General features: G+C 45.8%; 1 protein-coding gene across 1 annotated transcript in view; it reads left to right on the forward strand.

The window, feature by feature from the left end:
* The window catches only part of Gxylt2 (glucoside xylosyltransferase 2), a 65,951-nt gene that overhangs the window by 38,723 nt on the left and 4,889 nt on the right, over window positions 1-22,339 (forward strand). Inside the window, exons 4-6 of the mRNA XM_059257095.1 lie at window positions 9,967-10,218; window positions 12,802-12,925; window positions 19,161-19,333. Of these exons, the coding sequence (XP_059113078.1) occupies window positions 9,967-10,218; window positions 12,802-12,925; window positions 19,161-19,333 (549 nt within the window). The remainder of the gene's footprint in view (window positions 1-9,966; window positions 10,219-12,801; window positions 12,926-19,160; window positions 19,334-22,339) is intronic.

Consider the following 22,339-nt stretch of genomic DNA (forward strand, 5'->3'; position numbering starts at 1 on the left):
CAAGGGCTTTCTGAGAAGGGCTGAATCAGAGCTGGAGCCCTGAGGCCAGTGTGTGCACAGTTCTGCCTGGCACCAGGAAGTCCATAGTGGTTTGTGTTTGGTTAGTTTTTGTCAACATAAGCTAGTTACTGGGAAGAGGAATCTGAATTGAGAAAATGCTCCCACCACATTGGCCTGTGGGCAAGCTCGTGGGGTGTTTGCTTGATTGATGATTGATGTGGCCTCCTGTGGGCCGTGCCACCCCTGGGCAGGTGGTCCTGAGTGTATAAGAAAGCTAAGTGAGGGATCCGGAAGGAGCAGGCCAGTAAGCAACGTTCCTCCATGGCCTCGGCTTCAGTTCCTGCCCCAGGTTTTTGCTTGTGGCCCTGACTTCTTTTGATAAAAGACCATTACTTGGAAGTGTAAGCCAAATAAATCCTTTCCTCCCTAGATTGTTTTTGGTCATGATCTTTATCACAACAATAAGAAGTGAATTAGGACAGTGACCCTTAACAAAGATTGCTGCGAAATTGTTCATCGTTCATTGTTGTTGCTCTTTTTTTGAGGGGCCTGCCATCCTGCTCCCAAATAAATCATACACGGAGGCTTAGTCGTAATTATGAATGCCCGGCCTTAGCTTGGCCTGTTTCTAGCCAGCTTTCCTTATGTCTACTACCTTTTGTCTCTGGGCTTTTCCCGCTCTCTTTCTTCTGTAAATCTTACTCTTACTCCGTGGCTTGCTGTATAGCTGGGTGGCTGTCCCCTGGAGTCCTCCTCCTTCTTTGGCGGCTGCTGCTCCTTTTCTCTCCAATTTTCTCCTTCTGTATATCCTCTCTGCCTGCCAGCCCTGCCTACCCCTTCTCCTGCCTTGCTATTGGCCAGTTTTTTATTAGACCATCAGGTGTTTTACACAGGCACAGTAACACAGCTTCACAGAGTTAAACAAATGCAACATAAACAAAAGTAACACACCTTCAAATAGTATTCTACTACAGTAGTCCCAAGTGTCCTGCTGGGGCTTCTGCTCCAACCAAGGGAAGGGACAAAAGTATGCAAAGGAACAGACCTAGCATCATGGGTGAAATCATAGTCCATCATGCTACTCCCACTTGCTCTGTGTCTGGAGCTGATGCTCCATGGAGCACACATGGTTATCATCAGTGTGGATGAAGAAGACCGTGGCAATACTATCGACCGAGTGACCTCAGGGACAGCTACAGAACTTGCGGAACGCCCCACCCATCAACTGCTGAGCAAACATGTGTTACAAACCTACAGGGCACATTTGCGGAGATAGACCATCTGCTAGGCCATAAAACAAGTCTTGGTAAATTGAAGTCATGCAGAGTGTTCCCTGACTACAGGGGAATTAAATGCAAAGTGGATGGAAAAAGATCTGGTAACTTCCAAATACTTAGTAATTAAATACAACAATTGGAAAACCCCTCCTGGGTCAACGTGAAATCACATGCAAGCTAAAAGTCCCTATGCCTCTCTGTGAGGAGTGGGTTAGATGGAGAAAGGCATGGAGAATGTCATAGATTCCTGGGAGACCATCGTAGTGCCTTGGTGTTAGGCAGGAAGTGGAGAGGAAGAGACAGGGACTGATCCAGCTGTTTTGAATTAAGCTAGTTAAGCTAGTCAGGTTTTTTTTTTTTTTTTTTTTTTTTTTTTTTTTTTGGCTTGGTTTGGTTTGATTTTCTGAGATAGGGTTTCTCTGTGTAGTTTTGATGCCTGTCCTGGATCTCACTCTGTAGACGAGGCTGGCCTCAAACTCACAGAGATCCGCCTGGCTCTGCCTCCCAAGGCCTGGGATTAAAGGCGTGTGCCACCACCGCCCGGCCTGCTAGTCACATTTTTAATACACACACACTAACATTTGTACCCACTTGTATTGTGAAAATCAGTCCACAGGTGGAGCAAGATGAACCTGAAAGAGAGCTAGAGAGTTCCCAGTAACCAGGCTGTCTGTGACTAGGCTCCACTGTACACTGTACATGTTTCTTTCTCTCGTTTTTTCCTTTTTTAAAGATTTATTTACATGAGTAGAAGTGTCTGTGTGGGTGATGCCACATGTGTGCAGGTGCCCACGGAGGCCAGAAAGGTCATCCGATCCCCTGAAGCTAGAGTTACCACAGGTGGTTGTGAACCACCCTCCTTGAGTGCTGGGAACTGAACTCGTGTTCTTTGGAAGAGCAAGAAGTGCTTTTGCCTGCTGAGCGATCTCTCCTGCACCCTTAGCACATTTTTCTGAGCTAGGTAGTAGCTAGTAGCTAGTAGCCGTCCAAGTTGGGTCAGTGGGTGGGCCAAGCAGCATTGGGAACAGATAGCCATTGTGTGACACCCTCCTTCGCTTAAGAAAAGAAATAATAAACCTCTCATCTAGTATTCATTAATTTCCATAAAGCAATCACAATGGCAACCTCTGTATACTTTTGGTAAATATTACTCTTCCCATTATAACATAACCAGCAGTGATCCTCTTCAAGGTAATGGCAGCAGAATTGCAGGCCTACAGAGATGAGTGTTATTACACTCATTTTGTATTTTGTTTTTATACGTTAACAGGGAGCAGGCTCGGTGACCGTTTCCAGTCAAGATAACCTGTGCATTGTGATATCAGAAAGGCCCTGAGACCTTGTCTCTTCTCTTCTTGACTCTGATGACATAAAATGCTTTCTGTGGTTGGCACCTGTCTGAATGTGCCATGGGCACGGATGTGAACCATAACTCATTGCACTGAGAGGTGCCCGTGTGTGTGTGTGTGTTTTGACATATAATCGACCTATCAGAGAGCATACTAAAAATCTCTATGCTCAGCTTAACCTGGGTGCCTCCCATTGAAGTCACATGCTCGTCCCTTCCCTTGAGAGGGTTCACGGGGAATGTGAGGGTTACTGCCATCAATTTAACAGAATCTAGAATGACCTAGGAGATAGGTCTCTGGGCATGTCTTTGTAATGTTATCTTGATTGTTAATTGACGTGGAAAAACCAGAGGTATCCTTCCCTGGGGCTGGGATCTTGGCCGGTGGAAGGAGAAAATGAGCCAAGCACTTTGATTATTTTTGTTTGCTTTTTGTGGGTGCAGTGTGACCCGCTGCCTCAAGCACCCACAACTGTGACTTCCCCGCCAGGATGGACAAACTGTAAGCCCCAAGAAACCATTTCTCGGTTTAGTTGTTTCGGTCAGGGTATTTTTGTTACTGCAACAGAAATGGTGTCACATATCACAGGAGGATCTGTGTGAGTTCAAACCCAGCCTAATACAGAGTGAGTTCCAGGCCAGCCACTGGTAGGTAGTGAGACGGGGAGGAAGAGGAGGATGCAGAAGGATGGAGCTAGACTTTGGCACCTGCAAACTCTGATGCCTCTGAGGAGCCACAGGGTGATGTAGATCACTCTCAGTTAACGTGGTTTTCCATTGCTTGAGTACAAATCCTGGGAGCTATCCGTGACTTCTGTCACTTTTCACATTCAGTTCATCTGTCATCCCCACGGGTTCTGTCTTCAGACGCCGTTTAGGGTTGGACCACTGCTCACTCCCTGGGTTTTCACCAGAGTCAGCCCACTCTCAGACCTCATCTCACCAACCTCGCTGCTCCCTCTGTGTTCCCCAACAGTCGGGTCTCAGCAGATGATCCAGCAGAGTGATGCAGCCCCTCAGGGAAAAGCCCTCCAGTGGCTGCCATCTCACACAGAGTCCAAACAAGAGTGTAGTCAGCCCTGAACAGCCAGCCCTGTGACCTCTCTCCTCACCTTGGGCTCTTCCCATTATTGCCGTGTGCAGCTGTGTGGTATCTTGTTATTAGTGTGCTAGACATACTGTCCTGTTCTCATGTGCCCAAAGTGAACCTGTTCCTCACCGTGCAGTTTTAGGTCACAAGCCCCCACCCCAAGTGGAGTGGTACACACGTATTACGCCAGAACTCTGGAGTCAGAGGCTGGAATATTGTGAGTTCTGGACCAACTTAGGCCACATAGTAAAACCCTGTGTGGCGATATATCGTGTACCCTAATAAGCATGACTGAGGATCAGAGGACAGAGCCAGCCACTAGAATAGACACAGAGCCAGGCAGTGGTGGCACACATCTTTAATCCCAGCACATAACATCTCATGCCTTTGCTTGGGAAGCACACACCTTTAATCCCAGGAAGTAATATGGCAGGGCAGAGAAAGGTATATAATGCACAAGGAAACAGGAACTGGCTCTCTTTAGGCTGAGGATTTCGTAGAGGTAAGAACAGTGGCTGGCTGTTCTGCTGAACTTTCAGCTTTCACCCTGATATCTGGCTCTGGGTTGTTTTATTAAAAGACAATCTGAGATTCGAACAACAACCCTGTCTTAAACAAACACACACTATCAACTCCCCTGTGCGTTTTCCACCTGTTTTCACACTATATAATCAGTGGTTTTATCTTCTTGCTGCCTCCTATAGGCAGTGATATTTGTCCGGCTGGGCCATGCCTGGCACCTAGGGGAACTTCTATAAATATTTACTCCATTGAACTGACAAAGACACTACAGGTGTCTGTAACCAAGAACACTACGCTTTGCTCTATCGGAAGGTAGACATCCGGATATTTTCATGAGCTCTTCATTTTTAATAAACTGTGAGCAGTGTTGCCAAGATATCTCAGTGGTAATCAAATGCATCTGCCACTAGGCCTGACCATCTGAATTCCATCCTGGGACCCACACAGTGAAAGAATGAACTCCTGAAAACAAGTCTTCTGACCTCTACATATGTGCTGTGGCATGAGTGCACCCACACACATAGCGTGTGTATGCATGGGTGCGTACACACACACACACACACACACACATACACACACACACACACACACACACACACACAACTACTACTGTTGCTACTGCTGCTGCCACCACCACCAAATAGCAATAGTAATAATAATAGTAAATAAATAAATAGCTGTAAAATTTTTAAACAATCTGAGACAGGGCCTCACTATGTGGGGCTGGCTGACTTGGAACTCCCTATGTAGACCAGGCTAGCCTCAAAGTCACAGAGATTAGTCTTTCTTTACCTCACCAGTGCTAGGATTAAAGTTGTGTGCCACCATGCCTGGCTTAAAATATTTTTTTTTTAAACTGGGCAAATGGGGCTAGAGAGATGCCTCAGTGGTTAAGAGTACTTGATGCTTTTCCAAAGGGCCCAGATTCGATTCCCAGGACATACATGGTGGTTCACAACCATCTGTAGCTACAGTTCCATGGGATCTATTGTTGTCCTCTGGCCTCCATAGGCATCAGGCACATGTGTGGTATACCTACATACATTTAGTCAAAACACTCATATACTTAAAATAATGATAAAATTTTTTAAAAACTTGGCAAATAATTCAATTTTTTAAAAGTTCCTTTATGCCAAAATTGTTAAAAATAATAAAGCTTTGGGCTGAGTTTGACCCACATGTCCTTAATTTGCTACTTTTAGATTATGTTCAACTGTTATAGTACATTTTCTATTGCTATAACAGAATGGCACAGAGTGGGGAACTTAAAAAGAACAGAAGTTTGGGACTGGAAATGTAGGTCAGTGTAGCTGAAGTTTTCCTGTGTTCCAGCCTGCCGGCAGTCCAGACAAATCTCTCCCACTAGTGTCCCCCAAGTAAACACACAAAGACTTATATTACTTATAAACTGTATGGCCGTGGCAGACTTCTTGTTATCTAGTTCTTATATCTTAAATTAATCCATTTCTATTAATCTATAAATTGCCATGTGGCTTGTGGCTTACTGGTACTTTACATCTTGCTTCTCATGGTGGCAGCGTCTGGCAGCATCTCCTGACTCAGCCTTCCCCTTCCCAACATTCTCCTCTCTGATTATCCTGCCTATACTATACTTCCTGCCTGGCTACTGGCCAATCAGCATTTTATTTATCAATCAGAGCAACACATTCACAGCATACAGAAAGACATCCCCAGAACTTGCCTACTAATATACATGAGGCCTACAAAAACTAAACTGAACAAAACAGAGGCTTATTTTGGCTTAACAAATCTGGAGGCAAAGAAGGGCAAGAGCCTAGCATTGATGTCTGCTCAGCTTCCAGTGAAAGTGAGGGCTACATCACAGTCCGGCAGAACTAGAAACGTCCAGAGAGCATGAAGAGGGAAAGGGCAAAGGATGGACTTGCTTTGTCATTCATCATCTGCTCTCAGGAAATGCTCAAATCTCTGCTGGTGACCAAATCATCTGTTCAGGTCCCACCACCTCAAAACACTATGATTTAAGGGAAGAGATTTTTTTTTTTTTTTGAGACAGGGTTTCTCTGTGTAGGGCCTTTCCTGGAACTCGCTTTGGAGACCAGGCTGGCCTCAAACAGAGATCCGCCTGCTTCTGCTTCCAGAGTGCTAAGATTAAAGAGAGGAGATCTTAACATGAGTTATTAAGCAGAAAGCCAAATCCAAACTGAACACTTTTAACTCCATTCTTAAATTTATTATTTTTCCTCTTTGTCCCTTAGTTCTAACCCTTAAAATATGTCTTCAGAATCAAACCATATTTTTGAACCAAATAAATAGTCACTGTTAGAAAGGAAAAGAAAGGGCTGGCTATGTGCACTGGTAGGGGCACTCCCTAGTTGCTGCTAAGCCTGATGACCTGGTTCAATCCTCAGAATCCACATGGTTGAAGGAGAGAATTGACTTCAGCAAGCTGTCCTTTGACTGCTCCCTCTCCCACTCCTCAACTAAATAGATAAACAAAAGGTAATTTATGGTGATATTTTATTTGTACTGAAATGTGATTTTATTTGTATGTTAATAAATAAAGTTGCCTGGGGGTCAGAGCTAATAGCAAGCCGTAGCAGAAGCTGGGCAGTGGTGGTGCATGCCCTTAATCTCAGCACTTGGGAGGCAGAGCTAGGCGGATCTCTGTGTGTTCAAGGATACAGCCAGCATGGAGACACACGCCTTTAACCTCAGTACCAACCTTAGAAGACTTGGAGGTCTGTACAGACAGGCAGTGACAAGGAGGTCATGTGGTTGGGTTTACAACCAATGAGAAGGCAGAACAGAAAGTCAATAAAAGGACAGACACACAGGAAGTAGGCCTCTTTGCTGAGGGGAAGGACAGCAGTGGCAGTGAAGGGTAAGAAAAGGTTTTTAGCTCTTAGCTATTGCTGTGACTTCTTGGGCTTTTAACTCTGCAATTGACTCTGTGTTTCTTATTTAATAAGACTATTCATCTACAGTAATTTTTTTAAAAGTTTTTTTTTAAAAAAGAGAGAAATGCTATCAACTGTTAGAATTTCCACTAAAACCAAAAGCAAACAAATGAAATGTAGTTTTGTCTATAACAGTAAACAAATGAAATAGTAAGATGTTATATAAATAAAAATATTACCCCGATTTCATTCTGGCTGAGCATGGTGGTACACTTGGGAGGCAGAGGCCAGAGGATCTCAAGTTGGAGGCCGTCGTGGCCTGTGTAGTGAGATCTTGTGTCAGAAACTAAAACCACAATCAAATAGAGAAGAACTCTTCCTATTAATTCTGAGCCAGCATATCAGCTTTCCCTCCTGACAGACAGTCCTTCACGGTGTAACACCCCTCTCTCTGCTTTAGCCTTTCCTTTCCTGGCCCTCCCTCCATCTTCCTTTCTTCCTTTTTTGTTTTGACGAGGGCTTATAACTGCACTTTATATTACAGAAAGTATTAATATAGCAATGATTAAAGATCAGGGAAAACAATGGAAGTAGTCTAGTCAGCGAACCACAATTTGCTAGTAGATTTCTACAAGACCCATAGCTAATTAACGCATTGGTAGAGTATACCTTAATTGGGTTTTGCTCTGTAACACCCTCTCTAATTCAAAGGTCTTAAATTAGTTTTTTTTAAAAAGCACAATTCAGTATCGTGTTCCCTTAAACACTTCTGGCAAACAACATTATCTTATTCTAGCCGTATTTGTCCCACTCCAACAATCATTATTTGACACATGAACTTAGAATACTTTTTTTGCACTTCAGCTTTCCTTCACTGTGAGGGAAATAAAATGTAACTTTCCTCCTCGATCCTTTTAAGTTTGTAGTTGAGTCAGAGTCCTGAAACGAGAGATTCAAAAGAGAAGGACGTTTATCAGCACATGACACATACATCACATGGGAGAACACACAGGTTACCAGGGCAGGAGCCTGACTTATTTATTACCTAACTGAGAACCATAAATTCCATGACATTATTTGTCTTAGTCATTGTTCTATTGCTGTGAAGAGACACCATGACCAAGGCAACTCTTATAAAAGAAAGCTTTTAATTGGAGGCTTGCTTACATTTTCAGAGGTTTAGTCCATTATCCTCATGGTTGGGAGCATGGCAGCAGATATGGCAGGCATGGTGCTGGAGAAGTAGCTGAGAGCTACATCCTGATCCTCAGACAGAAAGAGACTAGGCTTGGCATGAGCTTTTGAAACCTCAAAGTCCGTGCTTCCTCCAACAAGGCCATACCTTCTAACCCTCCTAATCCTTCTAATCCTTTCAAGTAGTGCCACTCCCTGATGTATCAAATATTTGAGTCTATGAGGGCTATTCTTATTCAAACCACCACATTATGCATTTATTTGATTAGAGTGTATGTGTGTGTACAGGTACATGTGTTATGACTCAAATGTGGAGATCAGAGGACAACTTGTAGGCCTTGGTCCTCTTCTTCCACTGTATGGGTCTCTAAGACTGAACTCAGGTCATCAGGCTTCCACCAAATACCTCTACCCACCGAGCAATCCTGCCAGCCCTTTGAGAATAATAAATTTCAAAGCAATGACAAGACAGAGAAAAGCAGCTGCAGGCTTCCAGGGACATTCTGGGAAGGGCAGTGTTGGAAAAGGCTCGTTGAGAAAAGTCTGCAGATTCTCAGTTTCTGAGCTGATGAGTGTTGGCAAATAGTATTTTAAGGTGTGTTACTTTTGTTTATGTTGTGTTTGCTTGACTCTGTGAAGCTGTGTTACTGTGCCTGTCTAAAGCACCTGATGGTTTAATGAAGAACTGAATGGCCAATAGCAAGGCAGGAGAAAGACTATACTGAAGGAGAAATCTGGGAGGAGAAAAAGAGATGAAGGTATGATGAAAGAAGTAGCCAGAGAAGGAGGAGGACTCCAGGGTCCAGCCATGGAGTAAGAGTTAGATTTACAGAAGTGCCGGCTGGGGTAGAGGGGTGCAGGGAACACTACTTCACCTGGGAAGGCTAGCTGGAAAGATGTGTAGCAAGCCTGGTGGGAAATAGAAGCTCATGTTTTTTTAGAATTCAAAGCAAGAAATATTCTATGACCTCCAACACTGATACAAAATTCTGCATGATGTTTGGATCACAACCACCCTTGTTCATTTCTAAGTTGTCAGTGTTGCTCAGAGGATACAGATGCAGGGCCAAGTGACTACAAAGGAGCCTGGAGTATGTGCTATCTGGCCCTCTACAGGAGAAGTTTGCCAGGCCCTGATCTGTCAGCCAACGACATGCTTTTTCTATTCCCAAGTCCAAACATTGGCTGAAAATACCATCTTAGATATGGAGCCGTCTCCTAGGACAGAGCCCTCACTCCAGAGCTTGGGGAAGGCCTGGAGATTGTCCACAACAAACTGTCAATACCTGACCGTTCCAACAAAGAACTAAGAGGGCAAGACAAGTGGGTTTCTTGTGGAAGGAAAAAATAAGCAAAAAAGAGCTACAGCGTTCAGTTGACGGTTCCAGTTCGATCTCTTTGAAAGTCTAGCCCATATAAACGAGACCAGGGTTGGGCCAGTCTAGAACCAGGTCTGTCTGCAGTTAAGTCTTCACCCCTTGGCTGACACTTTCTTCAGGTGAAAGGAGAAGAGAGGACTGGAGTTAATAGTGGTACCTAGTGTAGAATCCACCACTGGTCAGCAAGTATCGGTGGTGTTTTTTCCTGTGGAGGCATTTCCGTTGTTTCTGACCGTTTTGTTTTGTCCCTTTCTTCCCCTGCCCCTTGTAAACAAAGGTGATCCTAAAGGATGTGGACTCGCTCCTCTACGTGGACACCGACGTCCTCTTTCTGAGGCCGGTGGATGACATCTGGAAGCTTCTGAGGCAGTTTAACTCCACCCAGCTTGCCGCCATGGCCCCAGAGCACGAAATCCCCAAGATCGGCTGGTACAGCCGCTTTGCCCGGCACCCTTTCTATGGCTCTACGGGGGTTAATTCAGGGGTCATGCTCATGAACTTGACTCGCATAAGAAGTACCCAGTTCAAGGTAAGGAAGAGCTTGAAAATCTCCTCTAAAGACCGGGAGTTAGAAGCTGGGCTGTGGTGGCGCACACCTTTAATTCCAGCACTCGGGAGGCAGAGGCAAGCGGATCTCTTGAGTTCAAGGCCAGCCTGGTCTGCAGAGTGAGTTCCAGGACAACCAAGGCTACACACTGCAACCCTGTCTTGAAAAATGAACCAAATAAGCAAAGACCAGGAGTTAGTCTTTCCAGTAGGGATGTGCTGGGGGTGTGGCTGTGCTGATCTGGCTTGTGGGTGGGGAGGAAAATATCTGAAATGTGGAATTTTGCTCAGGAAAAGCCCAGGTGGCTGTGGAGTGTGAAGCGTCATAGTCTCAATTCAGAAATACTATGTGATGTTTCTGAATTATATAGTGTCCAAATGTATCCAAGGCTTCAAAGCCCACACCCAATCTCTTGGAATGGCTCTAAAGGTGTATTTCTGTGAGTACACAGATATCCATGCATGGCTGATCAGGGTCTCCTTTCTACTATTAAAAAAATAAAAGGAACGAAAATGAACATCTTTAGATGACAGTTCCCATCCATCCACCTCATGTTAAGAAGAAGAGGAGGCTGAAAGATAGCTCAGTTGGTAAAATGCTTACCTTGCAAGCCTGTGGACCTGTGTTCAGTCCACAGAACCCATGTAATAAATAAATAATAAAGCCAGATGTGGCTTATCATCCCAGTACTGTGGGCGGCAGAGGCAGGCAGATTTCTGGGGATCACTGGCCAGCTATGTGGTAAATTCTAAGCCACTAAGAGAGATCCCATCTCATAAAACAAGTGGATGTTCTCTGAGAAACAACACGTGAAATTCTTTGGCCTCCACAAGCACTTGTACACATGCTCACACTTACCTACATACACTTTTGACCAGCACACACATGAACGAGCACATACATGTACACACACTAAAAGAAGGAGAGTAGATTCATCACAGCTGGTGTGTCGTCTGTACAAGGCTTCAGTCCACAGCATGCCAAAACAATAGAAAATAAAAAAGAACAGGCTAGGGGTTCAGTAGTTAGAGGACCAGGGTTCAATTTGAGCACTCACATGGCAGCTCACAACCATCTGAAACTCCAGTTCCAGAGGATCCATGTCCTCTTCTGGCCTCCATGGGCACCAGGCACATATGTGGTACACAGACATACATGCACACAAAACACCCATACACATAAATACATTTAAAAAAAGAACAGGCTAATCTGTATATTATTATCAATAACATAATTTCCAAAAAATTCTCATATTATAGTGTGTTTACTTTTATGTCTTAGAAATTTCCAGAAGACTGCCTAAGAGACCTTTAGTTGTTCATTGTAGATGCTTCTGTGAAAAGTGGGAACAGAATCTCAAGAGAGCAGCAGAAGGAATATTTACACTTTTTAATTTTTTATCTGAATGTACTGGTTGAATACTTAGTCTGTGGGTGTGTTACTTTGAGTTTAAAAGTAAATAATTATTTGGAAACAAGGACAGGAGCCAGGTAAGGTGGCACACACGTTTAATCACAGCATTTGGGAGGTGAATGCAGGGGCCCCAAGTTGAAGGCCAACCTGGGATATAGTGCAAGACCTTGCCCCCAAATTAATTAATTACGTGAAGGGAAAAGGCAAGGAAAGAAAGCAGTTTTTCCCTGAAATGCCTTGACTCTGTGATCTGTGTTTTGTCTCTTCACAGACAGGAAATGCTTCTAAGATAATTTTTTTAAAAGGGAACAAAGCTAAGAAGGAGGGATCATTTCAGCACGGCTCTTTGATTAGAAATCGTAGGCATGAACCAGAGAGAGGGCTCAGTGGGTGAAAATGAGTGTGGTGCACACCTGATGCCTGGTGCATGTGCAAAAGCTGACACACTAGCACCATTGCCTGCAGCCCAGCACACTGAAGGTCCAGACGGGAGCCATGCTGGAAGTCATGGGCCAGCATAAGCAGCAAAGAGGGCCTGTCTCAAACAAGGTGGAAAAGGCAGGACCAGATCCCAGAAGGCTGTCATCTCATCCCCATACGTGTGCTATGACACACGTGTGCTTGCATCCACACACACAAGCGAGCATTCTCACACGTCTCGCACACCTCAAAAACCAAAAAGAAAAGGCTGATGAAATGACTCAGCAGGTAAAGGGCATTCCGCCTGGCGATACAAGCCTGATGCCCTGAGTTCCATCTCCAGAGCCTGTATAAAGGTAGAAAGAGAAAACCAGCTACACAAAGTTGTCCCCTGACCTCTACAAGTACCGCGTGGCACATGTTTGCACACACATAACACACACACACACACACACACTTAAATAATAAACAAATAATTTTTTTTTAAAAAAAAAGGAAAAGAAAACCAAAGGGTCCTCTTCACTTGCTGGTCCACTCTGCACGCATAGGTACACCCCCCACGCATAGGTACACCTCTACCCACAGCCTTGCTTTGCTTGGTTCTGTGCCCAGGGTAGCGGGACCACGCCTGCATTTGCTCTGTGTCTAGGAGGAAAGGAAAGCGGTCCCCCTTGTATTGGACAAGGCACACTTGCTTTGCCGTAGCTGCTCTCACGGTTTTCTCTCTTCCAGAACAGCCTGATTCCAGCAGGCCTGGCTTGGGAGGACATGCTGCTCCCGCTGTACCAGAAGTATAAGAATGCCATCACGTGGGGAGACCAGGACTTACTAAATATTATTTTCTATTTCAACCCAGGTAAGTGCTCTGTTGAGAATGCCACTGTGTAGGGAGCCCGCCCACCTCACTTCATAGGGAACATTCCAGGCCCGGGCTGCTATTGATGGACCTACTTGGTATACAGAGAGGCTGTGTTCCTCTGTCTGCCCCCTGGGTATCTGCGGAGGCAGCTTCTCAGCCACTCGCACAAAAGGCCGAATGTTGACGCCTCCAACGCTACACTCCGGGCTTAGAGAGTGTCTTTTCAGTCTCACCACGCTGTTCTTCCAAGAAGCGCAGTGCAGAATGACACAAGACACAAAATCAGATGACGAGATTTTCAGATGAGCACAAGACCCTCACAGTGGAACAAGTGCTAGTCGAAGGGAGGTGGTTCTTGAACTTTAAAATTAAGTCACCTGTCCAGAGTGCAGAGGGCCTAGAGCAAGATCTCGGATTCCCCCAGGGTTTGGTTTTGTTATCTAGAGCAAGAGAAAATTTTGTCCGTCGACGTTGTTAGCTTGGTGGCTTGGCAGAGGGGGGCCAGTGGGGGAGGGTGTCCTGGTTGGGTTTGTTTGTTTGTTTTTGTTAACTTGACACAAACTAGAATCCTCGGGGTTTTCCTTTTGGAACTTCAGTTGAGGAACTGACTCCCTGAGATTGGCCTGTAGGCAGCTCTGTGGAACATTTTCTTGATTAATGATTGATGTGGGAAGTGTAAGATGAAGTGAACCCTTTCCGCCCTGAGTTGCTTTTTTTTTTTTTATTTGAGACAGGATTTCTCTGTGTACAGTTGCCTGTCCTGGAACTTGAACTCACAGAGATCCTCCTGCCTCTACCTCACTAAGACAGGATCAGTGAGTAAACAATACTGGAAACAGCTTCGCGCTTTAACTCCGGTGCCTCGCCTTTAGTTGGGGCTGCACCCAGCTGGGTGTGATGACCCAGCTGCCTCCTTCTGAGGCCCACTGAGCCAAAGGTACTGTGACATACTTATGAGGTTGTCCCACATCCTGGTTCTGACCTGAGCCTCATAAGCAACCAGGAGCTCAGGTTTCAGGTCAGTGTAAGGTGAACTCACTCGCTGTTCTTTGTGTGGCTGCTTGATCCCATTTTACACTTCACCCTGGCACTGTGTTAAACATTAGCTCTCTCTAAGGAACCTCTAAGGATAGCCGCTGCTTATACAATTTTCATTCATTTATTTTGCGTGTGAGCTTTCTACAACCTGGAGTCAATGATATATTTTAAAACACTGGTTATCTTTAGCATTGTAAAGAAGGGGTTGGTGATACTGGCAGCAACCTAGGAGCTAAATACATTTATTGTTGTGGCTTATTGGGTTGCTATGGATGAAGCCATGCACATAAAACAGGCAGCACAGGGCTGCAGTGTTACTGTGAGGAGAGGTTCCTGTAGCCAGTAACCTGCTTACTGAACTGTGTTTAAAAGTCATCAGCTAAAAACTGTTGTAAACTTCTGCCATAATTAGATCGTAAAATGAGTGTGGGTGTAGAATTGCATGGCTAGGTTATAGACCGACTCACGTGGAGGTGACTGAAGCCCCTGGGGACTGTGCAGGTAGCTGGTCCCACAGGACATTTCTTGGGATGTGAAAAAAGGTGGCTCCTTCTAGGATGAAAGGCTGAACTCACAGCGTGTGTGTGTGTGTGTGTGTGTGTGTGTGTGTGTGTGTGTGTGTGTGTGTGTAAGCCAGAGGTTGATTTTGGGTGTCTTCCTCAACCACACTCCATCTAACTTTTTTGAGACAGGATCTTTTATTGAGCCTGTAGCTTGCTATTTTGGCTAGACTGTCTGGCTGTCAAACTTGAAGAATCCTCCCCCTGTCTCTGTTTCCCCAGCACTACAATTACAGGTGTATGCTGGCTTTTATATGGGTGCTGGGAATCGAACTCAGGTCTTCATGCTTTCAAGACAAGCACTTTACCAGCTGAGCCTTCCCCTCAGCCCTGAGCTCATATCTTGACAGGTAAGTTTGAGTCGTGGGCAGACTTTAGTAGAAAAAGCAAACCTGACCAAACCCTAAGGGATGTGTTTGGGATGAATGAGCTCCCATCTCAGGCATCAGAATTCCCCTCAGAGCAGCTTCAAAGGGCAGAGCTGGCCACGTGGGTCATGTGATGCCAGGCTTTCTGGGGGTGTCTTTGGATGCTAAGGACTGCACTGATTTCTTCAGTCTTCAGAGTCCTCCTAGGCTCTGGCATCTTTTCTGCTTACGTAAGAGATTCTAGTTTCTCTGACAGAATTTTCCGTTTGCCCAGCTCAGCCTGATTGTCAGGCAGTTCAATCATAAGAGACCACAGCAAATAAGGGTACATTTCTTTTCCTTTTTGTTTTTGTTTTTGTTTTTGTTTGTTTGTTTTTGTTTTGATGTGTGTGTGTGTGTGTGTGTGTGTGTGTGTGTGTGTGTGTGTGTGTGTTTAGGGACAGGGTTTCCTGTGTAGCCCTGGCTATCCTGGAACTTGCTCTGTAGACCAGGCTAGCCTTGAACTCACAGATATCTGCCTGCCTCCGCCTCCCAAGTGCTGGGATTCAAGGCGTGCGCCACCACCTCCCATCACCCCCACCACTCCCACCCCCGCCACTTCCCCCACCCCCGCCATGGCTAAGGATGGTTTTCTAATAGTTCCTAATTGAAGTGGGAGAGAAATAGCCCAGCTGTGGAGACCAACCTTGATCTGTTGGCAAGAGGTCAAAGGAGCAAAGTTTTCTACACTCACCACATAGGTCTGCTGCCACTTTGGGCAATTTTCCAGAAAATACTGCAAAGAAAGGGCAGCGAGTTGGGTGCGGATGACGAGCAGGCAGAGCATCCCACCAGAGCAGAAGTATATAGTTCTCTAAGGGGGAGGAAAGAGCCAGCCTGCTCATGGAATGTCCATAGCCAGACCAGGCGCTGAGTGTGTGATACTAGGAAGTCAGGAAGCTCTCCAGAGGACACAGATAGCAGGGCCCATGGTCACACACACTCTTTAATGGCCTTATTTTAGGTCCTTACTCCCATCCTTCCCAGGACCCCCAGAGCTTGGACCCCTTGGCTATTTGGCTACATTGATTGAACACCACAACAAAGCACCGAGTGTTTTGAAGTACTGAGTGCTGTGCTGTGAGGGTGATCGGCTCCATTACTTCACGTTAGGGACTGTTCTGGACACTGGTGAGCCGGGAAGCTCATGAGTCCTGATTTATGTAAACCACAAGAGACAAGAATGAATATTGTGAGGTCCATGTGAGAAAGGCATGGTTTATGCTTTTGGTTTTGTTGTTTCAGTACAAGGCCTCAGAAGTGTGAGTTGGTTGAATGGGTAGAATCAAGAAAACAGAGTGACATAAATGGAAGAGAAACAAAATCAGAGCAAGGGACAGAAAGAAGCATACAGCAAGAGACATGACAGAGATACTTGTAGGATAGGAGGGCATAAAGTTCACTCACCCATTCATTCACTCATCCATTCATTCACCCATCTATTCATTCACCCATTCATTCAGTCACTCATCCATTCATTATTCACTCATCCTTCACTCATCCATTCATTCACTCATCCATTCATTCAGCACGTGCACACACACACACACTTGCTCACACGCAGAGAGAAAATACGCATCTCCCTACATAGACTGGCTGTCAGTTCACAGTCCTGTCTCCACCTCCTGAGTGCTGGAATTACAGGTGTGCACCACCACAACAACCAAACATAGTTGTCCTGGTGCGGAAGTCTCCGTTCTGTGGATAGATGGTAGTAATTGAGTGGTAAGCTCAGCTTTCTGTGAGGTTAAAACGATCAGGCACAAACCATTCTGTAATCTTCAGCACCGTCTGGATATGAATCATCAGAGCTGCAAGGGAGCCCTGGCACTGTGTGGACTCTTGATGGTATCTATCACTGAGGGATATCACCCATAGAGAACCAGTTAATGACCTTTTTTTTTTTTTTTTTTTTTTTTTTTTTTTTGGTTTTTCGAGACAGGGTTTCTCTGTGTAGCTTTGTGCCTTTCCTGGAACTCACTTGGTAGCCCAGGCTGGCCTCAAACTCATAGAGATCCGCCTGCCTCTGCCTCCCGAGTGCTGGGATTAAAGGCGTGCGCCACCACCGCCCGGCTGACCTTTTTCATATAACTTTGAGAGAGAAAAATAGCAAAGACCAAGGGCTTCAAGAAAGGGTATCTTGAATTTTCTTTTCTTTTTTTATTTTTGTATTTGTTTTTGGACAAGGTTCATTATGTAGCCTGTCTTAGCCCTCTCAGTGAGGCTTCTCTTCCTCCTCCTCCTCCTTCTCCTTCACCTCCTCCTCCTGTTCATAAGATTGACAGTTCAAATTTACAAAGTTAACCTGTAAATAAAAAAGACACATCTAAGTATTTGGAGGCTGCGTGTGGGTGTAGGGGAGTGTACATAGGGAGGTGCACGTGTCCGAGGGTACACATGTGTGGTATGTGTAGGGGCCAGAGGACAGTCATGGGTGTTGTTTAACAGGCACTATACATCTTGGTTTGGGGGACAGGATCACATTGGCCTGGAACTTGCCTTATAAGCTAGGCTGGCTGGCCAGTGAACTGCAAGGATCTGCTTTCTCTGCTTCAAAATGAAAAGATGCTACCTGGCCTGGCTATTTTTACATGAGTTCTGGGGATCAAATCAGGCCCTCAGACTCATACGGCAAGCACTTTGCCAGCTGAGCTATCCCCCAGACCAGATCTGATCTTTTGACCTTCCTATGTTGATCGCCCTTTCTTTTGGTGCCTGACAGTGCCTCTGTTGCCTGATGGCATAGCGCTTACCCCATCTCCTGTGTCCAAGAAAGAGCCCTGCCCTCCAGTGATTCCTGTCCAAACCAGTCCGACCACCCATTCCCTAGTTTCTAAATCCTGCAAACCCAAGAGCAGAAGCCATGGCTGGTTCACCCAGGCAGCAGGGACTGCAAGCTGACTTCAATGAGTCCCCACTCCAGAACCTGGGAGCTGCCCCACTTCTGGCTCCAATTCAGTCTCGCCTCCAATTTTACGAGCGACTTGGTTCTTTGCAACCCAGCACAGAGTTCTGTCTTGACTATTTCAGACCAGTGTATTTATGACTGCTCCTCCTTTACCACCCTTCCCTATTGAAGAAATCTTCCCTCCAACAAAACCAAGGTGACTTATCTTCTTCTAAAACACATTCTGATCTCTAAAAAATTAGCATGATCAAACAGTTTTCTTCCTGGGGTGTTCTTCCAAGCTTCTGTTTCTGTCGGAATTGCATCCTGACTAAAGCCTGCACTTAAATGGAATTGTCAAAACAGGACACCACTGTCCCTCAATGACAGATCCTTCCTATGATTACATATACAATATTTGGCGTTTCTCACCCCAAGAATTTCTGTCAAGATGTAAATTGAATTTCTTCCTGAGTTCCATTTTGTATTTGAGGTTTGGCAGCTGGGGTACATAGCTGGTGTTTAGGAGACCTGCAAGACCCTGAACTTATAAACAAATGTTCTTTTAGGTCTGTGCTCTCCCCCCAATTGTAGTTTTCCATACTCGGGGTCTAAAGCTTCCATTAGATTCTCAAAGAGATCTGTGCCCCACAGAATGGTAAAGAATGATCCTGCATGTCTAGGAACAGTTGTTGTAAACACTGATCACAGGTGTACTGTGTGCTGGTGTTCATCAGTGTTGTGGCTTGAACATAAAATGCTCCCTCTAGGCTCATGTGTTTTGACAGTTAATTCTAGCTAGATTAATGATTGATGTGGGAAGGCCCTGCCCACTGTGGGTGATGCCACCTATATAACGCTAGTGGTCCAGCGTTATAGAGGAAAGCAGATTAGGCAAGTCATTGGGAGCAAGCCAGTAAGCAGCACTCCTCCATGGCTTCTGTGCCTGCCTCCAGGCTCCTGCCTTGAGCTCCTGCTCTGACTTCCCTCAGTGACAAACTGTTACTGGGAAGTTGATATGAAGTAAACCCTTTCCTCTCCAAGTTCATTTTGGTCCTGGTGTTTATCACAGCAACAGAGGAGCAAACTGGGACACTAGGCTATTGATGTTTAACTCCTTATTTTAGATATTGTTCTGCCTTCCCATATCATCATTAATGGGTACCCTTTCCATCATTCATCTCAGCATTTCAGCACATGTGGTATATTTGGCCTGGGACTCATAACCACACTCCTAAACATTGAAATTGTGCACAGCATGTGATTTATAAATGTTAAGTTTTAAGCACCGGACATACAGGTGGCACTGACTGCAGCTGTGTCTCTTCCTCTGCCACTAGAGTGTCTCTACGTGTTCCCCTGCCAGTGGAACTACCGCCCCGATCACTGCATGTACGGAAGCAACTGCAAAGAGGCGGAGCGGGAAGGTGTGTCTGTTCTGCATGGCAACCGCGGCGTCTACCATGACGATAAGCAGCCCACTTTCCGAGCCCTTTACGAAGCAATCCGGGATGTAAGTGTGTTCTTCAAAGCAGACACCATGCTTCCCAGCATGCAGTGCTTCAAGTGCTGTGGTGCGTGGGGACTTTGAAGGCTAAAATACTCTCAGAACTCCTGTGCCTTTTGCCGCCCTATGGAGTAAGAGTTCAGGATAAAGAGAAAGTCACAGAAACGAGATTGTTTTATTTAGTTCAAGCTAAGCATGTTGCCTGGTTACCAGCTCCAAGCTCTTAAGCAATCATGTCTCACGCTGGACAATTAGAAGTTGCCACACTGAAAGCAGCAATTGCTCCTTTTTTTTTTTTTTTTTTTTTTTGCTTTGTGTATGTGTGTGTGTACGTTTGTGTCTGTTGCACGTGTATGTGTGGGTGAGTGTGCGTATGGAAACTAGAGGTTGACACTGGATGTTTTCTCGATTACTTCCCACCTTATTTTTTTAATTATTTTTATTTTATGTGTATGGTGTTTTGACTGCAGAGATGCACCCCATGTAGGACTGGTGCCCTGGGAGGACAGAAGAGGGTTTTGGATCTCCTGGAACTGGAGTTACAGAAGGTGGTGAGACACCGTGCGGGTGCTGGGAATTGAGCCCATGTTCCCAGTGCCCTTAACTACTGAGCTGTTTCTCCAGCCTTCTACTTCATGTTTTGAGACATAACCTAGAGCTCACTGGTTTGCCTAGTAAACCCAGAGATCTTCTGTCTGCACCTCCCCAGCCCTGACATCACAGGTGTACACCAACACACACGGTTTTTACGTGGGTGCTGGGAATCAAATGCACGTCTTTAAGCTTGTATAGCAAGCACTTTGCCGACTGAGTCATATGCCCAGTCCACCAAGTCTTTATTGACTTAGCAGTGCCAGCCAAAAGAGGTGCCTGCCATTTTTACCACCAAAGGGGATATCTGAGGGGTGTGTGGCTATAGCCTAGATGGTAGGAGTCTTCTCATAGCCAAGAGGACCTCAGGAAAACACTCCTGCACCTTATGGACCGTGAGCCAGGAGTGGAGAGCTAGGGGAGGTTAGGAACAGAAGACTCTGAAGCCAAGTAGAGGAAAGTGCCTCAGCCAAGGTACCCCAACAGGGAGGCCTTCAGAAGTGAGCATCCAGGCTAGGCATGCAGATGTGCATGTGAGGATGGCTGCCCAGTGCAGAAGGCCTGAGTCCTTGCCCTTAAAGACTCCTGGGAAGTGGACCCTGAAAGAGCAGCCCCTCCCACAAGGCCTTCCAGGAAAGCCCTATAACTGTCTGTGGTTGGTCTCAAAGATCACATGGTAGATAGAGCCCCTGCCCCATGGTTTTACTTTGCATGGTTTCAGTCACCACATCTGACCATGATCCAAAAATATTACACGGAAAATTCCCGAATTACATGCCTTGTAAGTTGGGAATTGGGGGCTGTTCCCAGGAACATGATGAAATTTGATGCCATCCTGCTCTGCCGTGCAGGAATGTGAATCATCTCTTTGTGCCTGTATCCACACTGCATGTATTACCCACCTACTAGGAATGCAGTAGCCACAGGGTATCCAGTCTGTAGGGTTCAGTACTCATCATGGTCGCAGGCATCCACCAAGTATGTAGGAATGTATCCCCCATGGATAAAGGATGATAGTTTGTACAATGTTGGCATGGAGTGAGTGGAACCTCACATAGTTTGAGCCCACTCTTTCTTCCCTCAAGAGAGGGATGAACTCGTGCTAAGGAGCGGCTCAGGAGTCTGTGAGCTTGGGAAGTTCTGTGTTGCCCATTGCCTTTTACCTTGAGATTGCGAGTAGGAAGCCAAGAGCAGGCACTTGCAAAGAGTGCCCTCCTTAAGCTGTCCCTCCAAGACACAGAGCAGGGACCAGCCAACGTTTCCAACATGAAGAATCCGTAGGAGATTTGTGTTTCAGCATTCATAAATCAAGCCGTGGGAGAACACAGTGCCCTGCTCATTCATGTGCTGTCACTGGCTGCTGCATTGGCACCCCAACAGCAGAGGTTATTAGTTATGACTGTGGGGCCACAATGCCGAAAGTGTTTGCCATCTACCCTTCCCCTGACAAGAACTCTTTGCCAACCCCCTGACATGGACTTCCTTAAGTATTATTTTTATTTCTTCTTGGTAATCTGGGAACCTAGGGCTGGTGTGCAGACATGCACATGCCACAGCTATGTGTGGAGGTTGGAGAATAACTTTGGAGGTTGTTCTTCACCTTCTGCCCTCTGCAGGCAGGCTGTCTTTGTGCTTTACTGTGCTGGTCCTGATTCTGGGGATTCCGCCATCTCTATCTCCCATCCCACCATAAGAGCACAGGGATTACAGATACACACCACCATGCCAGGCTTTTCGTGGGTTCTGGGGATCCAGACCTAGGATGTCACACTTTGTGGCAGACACTTTGCCCACTGAGCCATCTCCATGCTTGTAATGCACCCTTGTGACCCACTGAGCCATCCCCCGGCTGTAAAACATTTCCGTGTGTATGAAGATGAGCATTTTGCTAAAAAAATTTCCAGTTTGGAAATCCCAGCGTTGCCCTCCCCATAGGGGCTCACTTAACATGCATCTGAGTGAGCACCTCTTCTCCTGTTTCCTGCTGTTTAGTTTTCAAAGGGCAAGTGATTAAATTACACAATCTGTTGTGCCCTCGGTGACATTCTCACACTTGGTTACTCAAACACTGTCTCAAGGGGAAACCCATCCGCAGCACGGCTAGAAGTCAAGAAAGCATGCAGCCGCGTGGGCTCCCTGGAGCCCGCTCCGCTTTCTCTTGTTGTCTGGCCCTGCTTTGGAATTGAGCAATTGTGGCTGAGTTATGACTCATCTGGTGTGTTCTCACCGGGGATCAGAAAGGCAGCCAAATGACTTTGCTTCTTAAACAGTTCTGCACAATCGCTCCGTGGAGTTCTGCAGTTTAACCTCCAAAGACGGTTTTCATTCAGGCATTTCAAACATCAGGACAGTCACTAACTCCAGATCAGCCTGGGAGTAAGACACTCCATTGTAAAGCTGGATTCCCCTATGCCCATCTTT

Source organism: Peromyscus eremicus, chromosome 3, assembly GCF_949786415.1.
Source record: "Peromyscus eremicus chromosome 3, PerEre_H2_v1, whole genome shotgun sequence".
Classification (NCBI taxonomy): domain Eukaryota; kingdom Metazoa; phylum Chordata; class Mammalia; order Rodentia; family Cricetidae; genus Peromyscus; species Peromyscus eremicus.